Source organism: Pteronotus mesoamericanus, unplaced genomic scaffold (assembly GCF_021234165.1).
Source record: "Pteronotus mesoamericanus isolate MK-2021 breed Mesoamerican mustached bat unplaced genomic scaffold, CSHL_Meso_final contig_68, whole genome shotgun sequence".
NCBI classification, from domain to species: Eukaryota; Metazoa; Chordata; class Mammalia; order Chiroptera; family Mormoopidae; genus Pteronotus; species Pteronotus mesoamericanus.
The window spans coordinates 28,554,111-28,567,699 of NW_026555234.1; the positions used below are offsets into that span (position 1 = coordinate 28,554,111).

The following is a 13,589-nucleotide window of genomic DNA, read 5'->3' on the forward strand; positions in this document are numbered from 1 at the left end:
GTTAAGTTTGATATACTAAGATTGACTCAAACCCATTTTTACCTTATTAATTCCTTGGACATATTGAAACAAGTAATTTCCCTGTACTTTCTATTTAGAATGACATGAACATTCAGGCTAAGAATTTTAAATGCAGCAGTAACTATAATAATAATTTAAATTTACAACAGTAAATTTAGTCTTTTAGTTATTGTTTATTATCTCTCTACTATAGCTAGTCACTATGCTAAATTATTTGCATATATCATTGTATTTGATAGTCTTCAAAACTATAAGAATATTATTATTAGTGATCCCATTTTGTACAGGACAAATGTGAACCCAGAGGGGCTAAGATTTCAAAGGTCTTAGGAATGATGACGACCAGAACCAGGATAATACCTAAATCCTCACACTCTAAAGTTAGGTTCTCTTCATTAAGCGACACTGTAATTCTGCAGCATGATGCTCAACATATCACTTAAACATGATCAGCTAGATATGAGTAGCTCCATTTTACACATGATTAACTGGTCATAGAAAAGTTAATCAAGCCATCAACATTTACTTTATGTCCACAATATGCAAATCAATATTTAGTTGCTGAGCGTACACAGAATTTATGATTCAATATCTTGCCTCAATGAGCTTGCAATCTAGTTAAAGTAACAAGAAACACATAAAAAGGTAATAAAAAATCCAAGATAGCACATAATAAGTACCAAATGTGATATAGAGCAAACAACTGCTAAAGAAATTCAACAGAGAGAAAATTGAATCTGGGTGTTTCAATTCAGTTAAGAAAAATCTTTAGTAAAGTAAACCATGTTGAGGTGGTCTTTATAGGAAAGGTAAGGTTTGGATCTTCAGAAAGGATAAATATATAATCAAAGGCCAAGGCAGAAGATGTGACTGGATTATCAAGAGAAAATGAATAGATGCATTTGAAGTACAGAACAGATGAAAGGGCAAACAAAAAATGGAGGCAGAGAAGTAGATTGTAGAAAACCTTGTCTGGCAACTTGGAAATCTAAGGGAGGCAAGACAGAAAAGATCTTTGTTGAACTGCTAGCATGTGGCACACACTTTGTGCACATTTTTGTTTATATAATCCTCTCATCATATAATCAGCTCTTTTGTTTATATAATCAGCTCTATCAGGTAGAAAGGGAGATATATCATGGCTATTTTAAATAAAAGGAATCAGATTATCTGGCCAAGGCATAGTTTTGTGTGCGGGAGGACCAGAAACTGTAATCTAGATCTACCAGCCTCCAAGGCCCATATTCTTTCCACTCCTCTTCTCCACCATCTACTGAAAGCAATGGGGAGCCACAGAACGTATCTGGTCAAGAGAAGAGAGTGACACATGAAAACATTGTAAGAACAAAAGAAGACTAATAATATTAGCACATGTATAATATCAAATAAAGTTTGGGGAACAAAGAGGCTAAGCAAGAAGATCCACTTAACCTATTGCATTCATACAAATAATATAGTGACAAGAATCTATATTTGAGTCCTGACAATGGAAATAAAAATGAATGTCAGAGATAGTACATAATAAATAAATGGCAAAACCCACGTCCTAGAACAGGTAGTTTCTACTAACCACTATACAATCACAGTGTGGTTATTTCTCCTGAAGCATCAGAGACAAAATCTAAGGTCTAACTCAAATACTGTTTGTTTTCAAAAGTACAAAATTTATTTAAAAATAATAAAATCTGTCACTTAGGAAAAATATCTCCCTTAGTGCAGTCTACCTCTCATACCACCATGATGAATTGTGAGAGCCTTATGCTAGGCATACTTCTGTTATATAAGTTTGACAATAGCTCACTGTCAGATAGGCTAACATCTTATAAGGACCGTAATACCTTATATATATGCACATTAGACATATTAATTACTAAGAAAATATTCTGTTCCTTTCAATTTTTCCTCATAGAAAGCTAAGTGTAGATTAATCAATTGAATTCTTTTTAAGAGATACAATGTGTCATATTTCTGAACATTATTCCTTCCCAGCACTTCTCTCTTAAAATGCAAGGTACTACTCAGAATTCAAATAAAAAGCTAATAGTAGTTAAAATGCATATTATTTAAAAACAAGTTGTGTCTTTTCTGACTTTTGCTGATTCCTAGACAATCCCAACCATTCAATTGTTAAATATATATAAAATTAACAACCACCTACATTTTTCAAAGAAAGTATTCACATAACCATCCAGGCACATTATCAATTGCTTTTAAAGCAATTTAATATTGCTAGGTTGCCAACCTGGTAATCATCAGGTTAACTATGAAAATCTTTGGTTAATATCATGTTCAACTAATTTGTCTTAATTTTGGAATAATTGTTAAACTGAACATCCTAGTAAATACAACACACGTGATCAATGTGTGCATGCAGATATACATCTCGTTAGAAATGATGAGTAATAATATTTTGACTCAGAATCCTTTTATGAATTATACATTTACCCTACTTTCACCTAATCTCCTTAGATTATCATCCAGCTATGCTGAAGGATAATTAAAATTCAACATATTAGATAAGCCTAATTTTCTTTACTTTTATGAATAAAAATATTTTTTCTGAGTTGAAAATGAATGCTTAAATTTGAAGTCAAACTTGCCATGTCCCAATAAGTTTAGACCTATAACTAATGTATATCTAAAATGTCTTTGAAAGTTTCAAGAATGCCAAACCTGTGCTACATTTTAGAAATGTCACATGCTGTATAATAAATTGCATCACAGAATCCTAAAAAGAGTATGTGTTGAAATACAACCCAGACACTCTTTCATTTATGTAACTCATTTTTTCATATCTGTACTGATGTTAAAACAGGCATCTGTAAAATGTGATGAAGAAAACCAAAGATGTTACAAAAGCATTTCTGCCCAATAATGTTAGCCTGTTACATAGTCTAAGTTTATAAATGAACTAAGTTAGAAACTACTCATGCAGAAGGTCTATGCTTTTATAAAGGTATGTTGAATACATTTAGTGTGTACAAAAGGAATCCCAGAATATGTTTATTTCATACACCTTACTTTATATTATCTATGGTTGTTAATATATAGCAATGCATTTATATATCTCTCTATATAAAATGTATTAACATATAAATATTAACCTTAACTTCTAAAGGCATTATTTTGTGAGAGTTTAAAAAGAAGTGAAACTATTTTTACCTCCCAGTCCTGGTCTAAGCCGATTATCGTAACCATCCAGGAGTCTGTCTAGAATTCTTGTAAAGATGGTAATGTTATTTTTAGCCTCATCTTCTTGGGCGTTAGCCAGCACCAACCTAAACAGATAATTTTACAAGCTGATATATACACATATGTGTGTTTTGCAAGTGCCAACATGCACTTATTTCTTGACTTGAATTTTAAGCCTCCCTAAACTATTAGTGCAACCCATTTTCCTTCTTCTTTTCACTTCTATAAACATTAACATGGCTATGGGGATGGTAAACATTCCATGGAAAATGGATACCAAATACCTGATTATTAGAAAGTTTAATGTCAAAATTATTTCAGATATGTACCGCTTAGCATTTTGTGTGGACTATCCTTTTTTTTTCCCTAAAACCCATCCCATAGAATATGTTATGATTGTAGATGATCACATGCAGACACTAATAGTAGTGTTATTCTGCCTTTAGAAACCTACATAATCAAAGGGTCTCCTGAAATAATTCTTCAGTGATTCCAATATAAATAGGGAAAAAAAATTGCCTCCTTGGAGGCACTACATTTCTCTGTCTTCCTCATAAATGCCTTTCTTTTTCTCTTTATGTCTTTTTCTCTTTTAAGCCAAGACGATTTCCTTACTTTGGGTATACCTCCACCCAACGGCCAAGCGCAATATAGACATCAGGGGAACTCCGCTGGCTGCGCTCCAGGCAGGCTTCAGTGTAGCCAAGGAGTGGAGGTGGGCTCTGACAAGATCCGCAGCACATTCACAGCCGCGGAGAGCCTGGGAGGACACCCCTAGACTGCCCCCAAGGACAGCCACAGGGGTCACTTAAGATTCAAATGCCCAGCTACTCTTGTAAGAAATTTGCAGACAGAAATTTGCAGTCTTAAAATATGACCAGAAAGGGGGTTAGAAACAGTGATTTTCTCCATTATTTCTCCATCAGAAAGCCAGAGACCTGATTTTGTGACATCCAGCAAATTGGTGCGGAAGAAACTGGATGTGTAAAACAGAATATCCCTTTTCACTACCATTTTTTCCCCAGAATGAGTCAGAGATTTAAATTATTAGCCAAAAAAAAAAAAAAAATAGAGAATCTTTTATATAATAGAATAAAATACTCCCATGAGCATTACTGATCAAGTATAGAACAGAAAACTAATAGAGGGAAATATTGTTAAGCACTGAGGATTTTCAATGATTATAAGTTGACTATGATTTTTTCACTTCTTTAAAATAAGGTTCTATGTAATCTGCATTCTTGATCAAGTCGTATTGTGTAAAATATCATTGACACAGCCCATTTGCATTTGAATGATTATACAGCTAGTGGCTAAAAATAGTCACAATACATCCCAAATGGGTAACCAACTTAAAATATTGTCTTAAAAGCAGAGAAAATATTAAAACACCAATATGAAGATAAACATTTAAAAATTATGTAAGCAAATTAGTTCATACCCTCCAGTTTCTATGTTGCCTTAAGCTAATTTTAAAACCAGTCATAAGATAGTTATAAAGTTCCACATAGAGATTTCCAGTCAAAAGTGTTTTTAAATCCAATATCACAGTTTCTCTCTAAAGTCAAGCATTAATATGTTAAATGATTTTTTTCACTTAACATAAGTCTTTCTAAAGAGATATCTTTTCAATTCTAGAAAATATGTTCATAGTTTGACAACTGTTTGGGCAAGAAAATGAAAAATTAAAGGGAAATAAGGATATAATAAAGACTTACTTCTCTTAAAAAAAGAAAGGAGTGGTTACATGAATAGTCTTATGAATCTTGTATTTTAAGTCCCTGGTATTTTGAAAACATATTCTAAAGGCAATTAATAAAAGTCCGTTAGTGATAAAAATCATAAAAGACAACTATGATAAAGTTATTTCAAGCAATAAAAATTATTTCATTTGTGTAAACATAGGCAAAAAAATAGATACATGTTTAAAATTAGTACTCTTTATGACAGTAACCATTTTAAGAACAAAAGATCTCTAAATCAATAATATTAAAAAGTTGATTAATAAATCAAGCCTTTTATTTTATTGTTTGTGACTGTGAAGTTGTATACTACCTCCACCTAGAGGTTTAAGACTCACATATCATTTAGGCTTCTATTATGGCTAAAAGAGCCAAGACCGTTTTAAAAAAGAAAGGGGGAGTAAAAAAAGGAAAACAATTAAGTTAACAGTCAAATCATTTCAGCTTGAGCTTTTCTGTGTGGCTTAAAGGAAGACTGTTGACTTTCTTACTGAATTTTGGTGTTATTGTAAGTGATATAACTTAATAACTCCAATTCATTGCAAGAATTTGCCATTCAAAGGATATTGTTTTCTTCGGTGATTTTTATAAAAGAAATTATGTCTGTTCACTCTGTATTTATAGCTAAAAGCAAGAAGCAGTGAACTTTTTTACCATCTCTGCCACTTCATAGTTCAGTTTCTTGATGAGAATCTTTTTTCATTAGAACTATTTCTTCAAAATACTCTAGTTTCCCAAAAGCTACCCCAACCCTGACGCCATTCAAGAAACACACCTTCAACCTGAATTAAAAGAGTCAATAAATGTCTCACCTGGCTGGGTCCCACATCAAGAAAACAAGAAGCAGTAACTGCATGTTGTAGGTGTTCATCTTCATCGCTGCTCTTTGTAAAGCCATGGAAAAGAACCAAAATACACTAAAAATTAAATCCAGCCCCACCATTCAAATTAGCCAAAAAGACTGAGAATGGAGTTAACGCTATAGAGGTTATTCCAGGGAGTGAGTGTGTAAGGCATGATGATTGTTTTTTTTTCTTTCTTTTTTTTTTTTTTTGACAGCCAGATGATCAAATAATCACATTTTGCTCTTCCAGTAACTTCCCCCAGCCCCGTCGTCAGCAAACACTGTTTCGTGCTCACACACAGACACGTAATAATAACACACGGGACCCTGACCTGACATATGAGCTAGAGAAGAGAATGGGTTGGTGGAGTGAAAAGGGGGAGGAGAGACGGGGACTTCATGCCACCCGTCCCCTCAACCACGACCACCCCCGCGACATTGGAGAGAAAGGCAAGGGGGCAGCCAGCCCACTTTTTCGATTATTATTCATTTCATTACAGTGAGCTGCAGGTCTCACCTCTTCACTTGCTCACTCTCTCTCTAAAATAAAATGTAATAATCCCCGTTCCCGTCCATCTACAATCGCCTAACACCACATCTTGGAGGCAGGCGGTTCCGTTCAACTGCTGCGAAACGCCGCGTTTAACAGCTGTTCGCGGAGCCGAGGACCACAGCCCGGGCAGGGGCGCGAGGCTCCCCGATCAGCCCTGGCCGGCAGGCTCGCCCAGCACAGCGTGCAAAGTTGAAGACTGTAAAAAGCCAGGCTAACGTACTGCCGGGCGGGTGTCTCTGAGCTTATTGTACTTGCAAATAGGCTTCTGGTGATGAGCACCGAAATTATTTTTTAGATGGGTTGGGGATGTGGGGGCGACCTGAACCTCCTGGGTTTCCAGGGAGCAGGGGAGAGTGGAGGAGATGAAGCATGCATGGGAGGCAGAGGCAAATGGAAAGGGTCCCTGTTGGGACCAACGTGTGGACCTTACCTGAAAAACAAGCAGAATTGGGTGTTTTCCTCCCTTTGCCCTGATCTTGAGCAGATAGGAAACTTGAGAGAGAAGAGAGCGCGAGAGAGACTGACTGCAGCAGCCGAGCGCCGAGCGAGCGGGGAGCGAAGGGCTGGTGGCAGCCGAGGAGGAGCGCGAGCAGCGGTGGCGCCGGTGCCAGGAGTAGAAGGAGGCGAAGGCGTCCGTAGTGGCGGTGATGGGCGGAGGAGGAGAAAGAGGAGGAGGGGGAAGCGTTGGCAGCAGCGGGCGGGCGAGCGGGCGGGGTAGGGGGACGCGAGCGGAGGCGCGGTGCGCGCCGGCAGTGGCGGGCACGAGCCCCACGCTTGGAAGAAGAGGAGGAGCCAGGGCCGGGAGGAGGGCTAACGAGGTTTCAGGACACGCAGGGACCCCCACCCCTTCCCCGAGCCCGGGTAATCGCCCGCAGGGCACCTGCCGCGGCACAGCCCCGGCCGGCGGCCGGAGCCCCGGTGCGCCTGGAGCGCTGCACCCGGCATCCACACCGCGCGGGAGGAGCGGAGCCCTCGCACCTCCCGGGACTGCTCCCCGCGGCGGCCCGCCGGGGCTCCCCGGAGGCCCAGAGGTTCCTAGAGGACTGCCAGTGGGTGTCTGTGCGTCCCTAAGTCCCCGGGGCCGAGCCCTGCCGCCTGCCCCCAACATCCCCTGGCTCTGGAGCGACGTGGTTGCGGAGGAGAGGTAAAGAGGTACCGCTCCCGCTGGAGGGCGAGGGGACTATTCACGCCTTTACTTTGTCATCAGCACATCTACACAGGACCAAGTTCTACCCATATTCGTGGAATCAGCGGGAAGTTTCTTTGATTCCCTGAGCCATCTAGATATATCACTCGTTCCTTCACACTCCTGCCATCAGGGCCGATTTCTTCTCAAAGCTCTGGGAGTTGGAGACTTCCCTAGAGCCAGTCAGTAAAGTCCATTTGCAAATTACACGCGTTGGGAGACCTCCCACACACTCTCAGCAATTCTCTTCCCCGATCTCTTTTCACAGGCATCCTTTTCTCCCTTCTTGGTAATCAAACTCATCAACAACTCCAAAAAGTTTACATTTTCCAAAAACAAAATTGAACCTGCTGTGTTTCTACTACCTCTGCGATTTTCTGTTTCCCCCCTGGGTGGGAAAAGGAGCAGAGTGTGAGCTTCTCCCCTCTTAGGGCTTTTTTTCCCCCTGTAATACGGAGACCTGTTGTTATTCCAGCCCCATCGTACGCTTTCAACATTGTCTATTTGATCAGTCTCTTCTCTATTTTATCTGAGACCATAAAATCCAAACGTGCAACTTGAACAACAACAGACATTTTCCTTTTCGTAGGGCACATAGGACACATTACGCATATTCTACTAAGGCAAAGCAAGAGCGGGTGTTTATCTCTCCGAGAAGTCCTTTTCAGTGTTTCAAAATATGCTGAAATATTTCTGTCATATTCCATTCTGAGTCAATATTCCATTCGGAGTCAATATGTGCCAAACAGTTCAATTTCATTAGTTATGAACCAAAATTTCAGGTGTTTTTCCTAGATGGTGCAGTTTTCATAACAGACACTGCTAATCTACATAAATTGTAGCTTTGCTTTGAAGATTATGTAGGAAAGGAAAACCTACATCATAAATATTTCAAGCTGTGCTTTTTAACCTATTAATTACCAACTTCTAAATAATATATGCTAAATAATATTTAATATGCTACAACCTAAACAAACCTTTGCTCTCCTGTACGGCCAGCTCCATGAAGAATGGAACACCACCCAGCTTTCTTCCCCATCATTAATATTCCCTCCCTGACTTGCCCATTGCAGAGTCTAATTGAAATTCACCAAGATAAAAAGCATGCCATTTAAAACCTTTCAACTAGGAGATCTAAACTTCTTCTACTTGGTGTGAACACTTCACTTGTTCCTGTACTTCCCTGTTTTCCATTTCTGTGAGTCAATCTTCATCAAGATCTCTATTTGCCATTTACATTACTACTAATTGTTAATATTTCAATAACGGAAATTAAACAATGTATGGTTTCTTCCCAACTTTAATTGCTATGCTCCTACAAAATTCCTCCTTCATGAATGTCATATTTTTGTAACTATCTTCATAGATTAGCCTCATAATGCCAATTTATAGATTTTAGTTTAATTGCTTCATCTCAAAATTTATATCTATTGGAATGATTTGTTCTAAAAGAATCAACTTTATTCAGTTGGCTCCCTTATTAGATTTGCAATCTCATTGCCGTATGACCCACTTCTATGTAACTTCACAAAGTTCTAGCTGTTTTAAATTATTTTCACCATTTGCTTTTTTTTAAACCTGTATGTGCAGTCTATAGATTTAGATATGCACCTATTTGAGAGAGACTCACAAAACAACTCATTTCAACACCATGATTTTCTGTTTTTCCCCACAAAATACTCCCTAATTTTATTGATGTTGGATAGCTGTGATATAAAGAAAATGGAAATCAGAAAAGCTGATTGCAAGCAGTGGGTCTCTACTGATTGCTGTATCTATACTGATAATTTACTGTGTCACTAGTCCAGCCAAATTTCTTTTAGAAGTGCCCGGCTTCTGCAGACGTCTGACAAATCCAGCCTCATTTTCTTCTCTCCTTTCTGTGATGATGGGTGCCTTGAACTGCCTGGGATCTGGAAGCCAGACTGTTGGTCATCACTAAGAGCTTCCTACCCACCTTTTTTAGAGCCCTAAGGCAGCCAGTCTTGCAGAAGAATGGGCAACTAATTAGCTGCAGGTAAATCCATTCCTGCCCAGGGTAGGGTAGTGCAAAACCTTTTGTTTTAACTTGTTTGAATTAGTCTCCCACGAATTAGATTGGGGGAGTTCACTCTTAGACAGTTCCCATCCCCCAGTACCCAAGTGTCTAAGGACGTTTCCACATGAGAGTCAAAAATAAAAAGATGACGAATTGGGGGAATCTTGGTATTAATCTGATTTTCTTTCCTGACATCTCATAATACTGTATAGTTTCAAAATTTGTTACAAAACTATTTGTTTTTGAGTAGATATTTTGGCCCCTTTTCTGGCCCAGCTATATAGGGACTTGGCACTACTGCTTCCTAGAACTACTACTTTGTATAACCTAGGAGACTTCATGAATCTTTAAGTTCTATAAAATAACATGTTCATATATATATGTATATATGTACATATGTATATTATATACACATGCAAACATACAGATATACAGATATTTTTAGAAAGATAGATATCTGAACTAATAAAAAGTCTGGAGGATTTAAATAAGAATAACATTTATGTAACACATTTTTACAAAATACATTTAATCTCACTATCACAAAATTTGATCATAGTGATTTTTTATATACTTTGAAGTACCAGAACTACTTTAACAAGAATGGTATCTCACTGTATTTACAAATTTTGAAATATCAACATGCTGTTCATGTAATAAACATATACATTTCAACTCCACACTTTTCTTATGTGAGTCATTCATTCAATTGATAATATAAACTGATGAAAAATTAGGAACTAAAGCATAGATTACCCTCTTTTCATAGAATTAAATACTATTCTGTACTTTTACCCAGAATACTTTCCTTATTTTAAAGTGTGCTTGGAGTGCGAGTCTGTTCTCATGTATTCACAATTATCATTCAAAAAAAAAAAAAAAAAGAAAGAAGGAAGGAAAGAACTGGAACAAATACTCATTTGGTAATTCTGAAGTGTGAAGCATGACTTGGTCAAGCTTCATTTTTCCTGTAAGTTTAGTTTAGACAGATAGTTCTAATATGTCCACTAGGCTCTAAGATTCTGAACGAAGAAACAGCTGGAAAGTGGAAGTAATTAGCCTTATAAACAAATAATTCTGAAACTACTCTGTTACTTAATGTATCTAGGTCACATTTCATTAGAGCTAAATATATCATGTATATCAGCTCAGATACACTATGCACATTACTTTCTTCAAACAAAGTAACTCTGTTTATAAAATAATTTTACCAATTCTTATTCAACTTGCAAATCAAAGATATACTGCATTAGGGATATCCTGGTGGCTCCTCAGCTTTTAAAATCTAACTACAGTATCAAATACGTGCAGAGTATTTGTAAGGAAACTCTTTTGACTTTCTTTTGTGAAATTATAGATAGAATTTATTTTCAGGTTATTCAATTGCTTCTTAAAACAATAATGATTTCAATAATGCAAGCCACAAGCCACAAGCTCTTTCACTGGAAAACATCCTACAAATTGTATTGAAGGATAAGCTGCTACATTATTGGCAGCTCTTTTGCTTGTGAAGTGGGTACCTCAAATAGTAATCATAGTAATTAAAATAATAAAAGTAAACCTATAAAGTTTTTTGTATAATAGCATAGAGCTCATTCTAAATACCTTTTGTATATTAATTTATTTCTACTTCACAAGTAAAGGTTAGATTATTATTTTCATTTCACTGATGAGAAACTTGAGGCACAGAAAACATTTTTTATTTTATTATTTTAAGATTTTATTTACTTATTTTTAGAGAGAGAGGAAGGGAGGAACAAAGAGAGGGAGAGAAACATCAACATGTGGTTGCCTCTTGCTCACCCCCTACTGGAGTCTTGGCCTACAATCCAGTCATATGCTCTGACTGGGAATCAAACCGGTGACCCTTTGATTCGCAGGCAGTGCTCAATCCACTGAGCCATACCAACCAGGGTGAAGCACAGAAAACTTGATCAGGCTCAGAGTTTTCCAATGGAGCTGACAAGGATAGAGTCCAAACAGTATGACTCTAGAGTCTCCTTGCTTAACTAATATGTCACAGCAGCCCAAATTCTAGCTGCTTATGTGCAGTCTCACCATGGAATTTTTTTGTACAAAATATTTAACCATTGATATGCTGATGTTTTCAGGATAGTATGAATCTGTTAATAACAGCAGTGTATTCATTTAACAAGTTTTATTGAGTGCTTTTTACAATACTCTGTTAGGTGCCATTCTGCATATAACAATGATTAAGGCATATTTCCTTCTGTCAAAGAGCTTACAGCAAATTGGAAAGGCATAAAATAACTTATGTTGTTAATTGCAAGCAAATGAAGACCAAGGCCTATGCATAAACTCTGTGAACTATTTTACAGAGAAATACTACCTTTACTAAGTAGTAACCTGCAGTGTAAGAAAAATAATGTAATATAGGGAGCTTTTACTTTAATTAATAATTTACAAATCTGGTTATTACCATATAACAATAAATGGATTATTATTAAGAACATGATTACGTGCTTTCCATGACACAAAAAGCAACTTAAGCATCTAGAACCAGGAAAAGTTTTATCTTCAGAATGAAAAAATATCAATCTTATGTGGTTGTTTTCTGAATAACACTTCATCACACAAAATTATGCAGAAGAACACAATAACAAGAACAACAAAAAATTAGAAAGTAGAGAGAGTCCAGAACATAATGTAGGCCCATTCATGTACTTCTCAGGTGGGATAAAATTGGTTCCCAACTGATTACTTCAGTTGCATTATTTTTAGCATCAAAATTCTTTTAGCTTAAGTGGAAGAGAAGATGTATATATTGTGAAGAAATAAATGAAAAAATATAATCTGGCTGTGAGTATGTATTTCATGGTCAGTCAGAAAGACATGAAAGAGAAAATAGAAACCAGTTATTTCTAAGAAAATATGAATAATGCCATAGCAAACTAGTTATGTATCATTATCAAGTATATCAATATGTAGATGAATTTCTTCTCGCTAGAGGCTTTTTAGTATTTGTTGGAGACTTTCTCACAGACTCTGTTTATAGATTCACAATAAATAATTGCAGATTTCTTCATAGAGGTGAGTACTTTGGCATACAAATTGGGAGCCTTGGTACCAGAGTCAAAAATGCCATGACCTTGTGCAACCTCAGTTATACTACTCTGATAGCTCTCAAAGTTCTGTCTTCCCCTAACACTTCACTGTACATTACCAGTAGACACCTCTTTCCACAAATTGTATCTCCTCTGGTGTTCCCTATCTTACCCCACCACCCTCCACCAAAATCCTGAAGCTGGGAGTCATTCTAGATTCTTTTTTCTGAACATTGTGCCTCCATAAACTCACACTACACGCGCGCGCGCGCGCACACACACACACACTCTCTCTCATAAACACACACGTTTGTTGCTGAGAAAATGCCTCCACCCTATCCATGATCTGATCTGCTCTACCTATGATTAATACCATAGTTTTAGCTCTGTCTTCACCTGAACTACTGCAGTACCAATAATGAGTAGCCTACGAAGTCAGTTTCTCTGACTCCGATCTCAGTTTTCTACGTGGCCAACAAGAGTGTTTCAAAACCGATTTGATAGCGTCACTGGATAATTTAAAATCCTTCCTCCATGAAAGTATAAACTGCAGACTCTTGTATATCATATCTGAGCCCTGTTCATATCTCCAGCCTGAACTCTGCTTTTTTCACGCCCACCGTGTCAGATACACACACATCCATAATCAGCATTCATTTCTCAGCATCGCCCTGTCCTCTATCCTCTCTACAAGTGGAAATGTTTACATTTTTCTCAATAGCCAAAGGTTTCATGCCTCTATGCTTTGGGTTCTCATTGCGCCCTTCAACTGGAATACTACTTTCACATTGTCTACCTGGTGAACACTTCAATCCTTAGCCTTATAAACCATTTCTCATCCTTCCAGGAAAAAAAAAATAATCATCCAATCATCCTTTGTACTCCTGCTGAACTTAGCTCAGGCATTTAACAAGAAACCTAGAATATGCAATGGAACTTATTAACTCT

General features: G+C 37.3%; 1 protein-coding gene across 1 annotated transcript in view; it reads right to left on the reverse strand.

The window, feature by feature from the left end:
• The window catches only part of GABRA2 (gamma-aminobutyric acid type A receptor subunit alpha2), a 107,576-nt gene extending 100,594 nt beyond the window's left edge, over window positions 1-6,982 (reverse strand). The window contains exons 1-3 of the mRNA XM_054582133.1: window positions 6,783-6,982; window positions 5,768-5,839; window positions 3,184-3,299 (exon numbers count right to left, since the gene is read on the reverse strand). Of these exons, the coding sequence (XP_054438108.1) occupies window positions 3,184-3,299; window positions 5,768-5,832 (181 nt within the window). The 5' untranslated portion in view covers window positions 5,833-5,839; window positions 6,783-6,982. The remainder of the gene's footprint in view (window positions 1-3,183; window positions 3,300-5,767; window positions 5,840-6,782) is intronic.
• Between the last annotated feature and the right edge of the window lie 6,607 nt (window positions 6,983-13,589).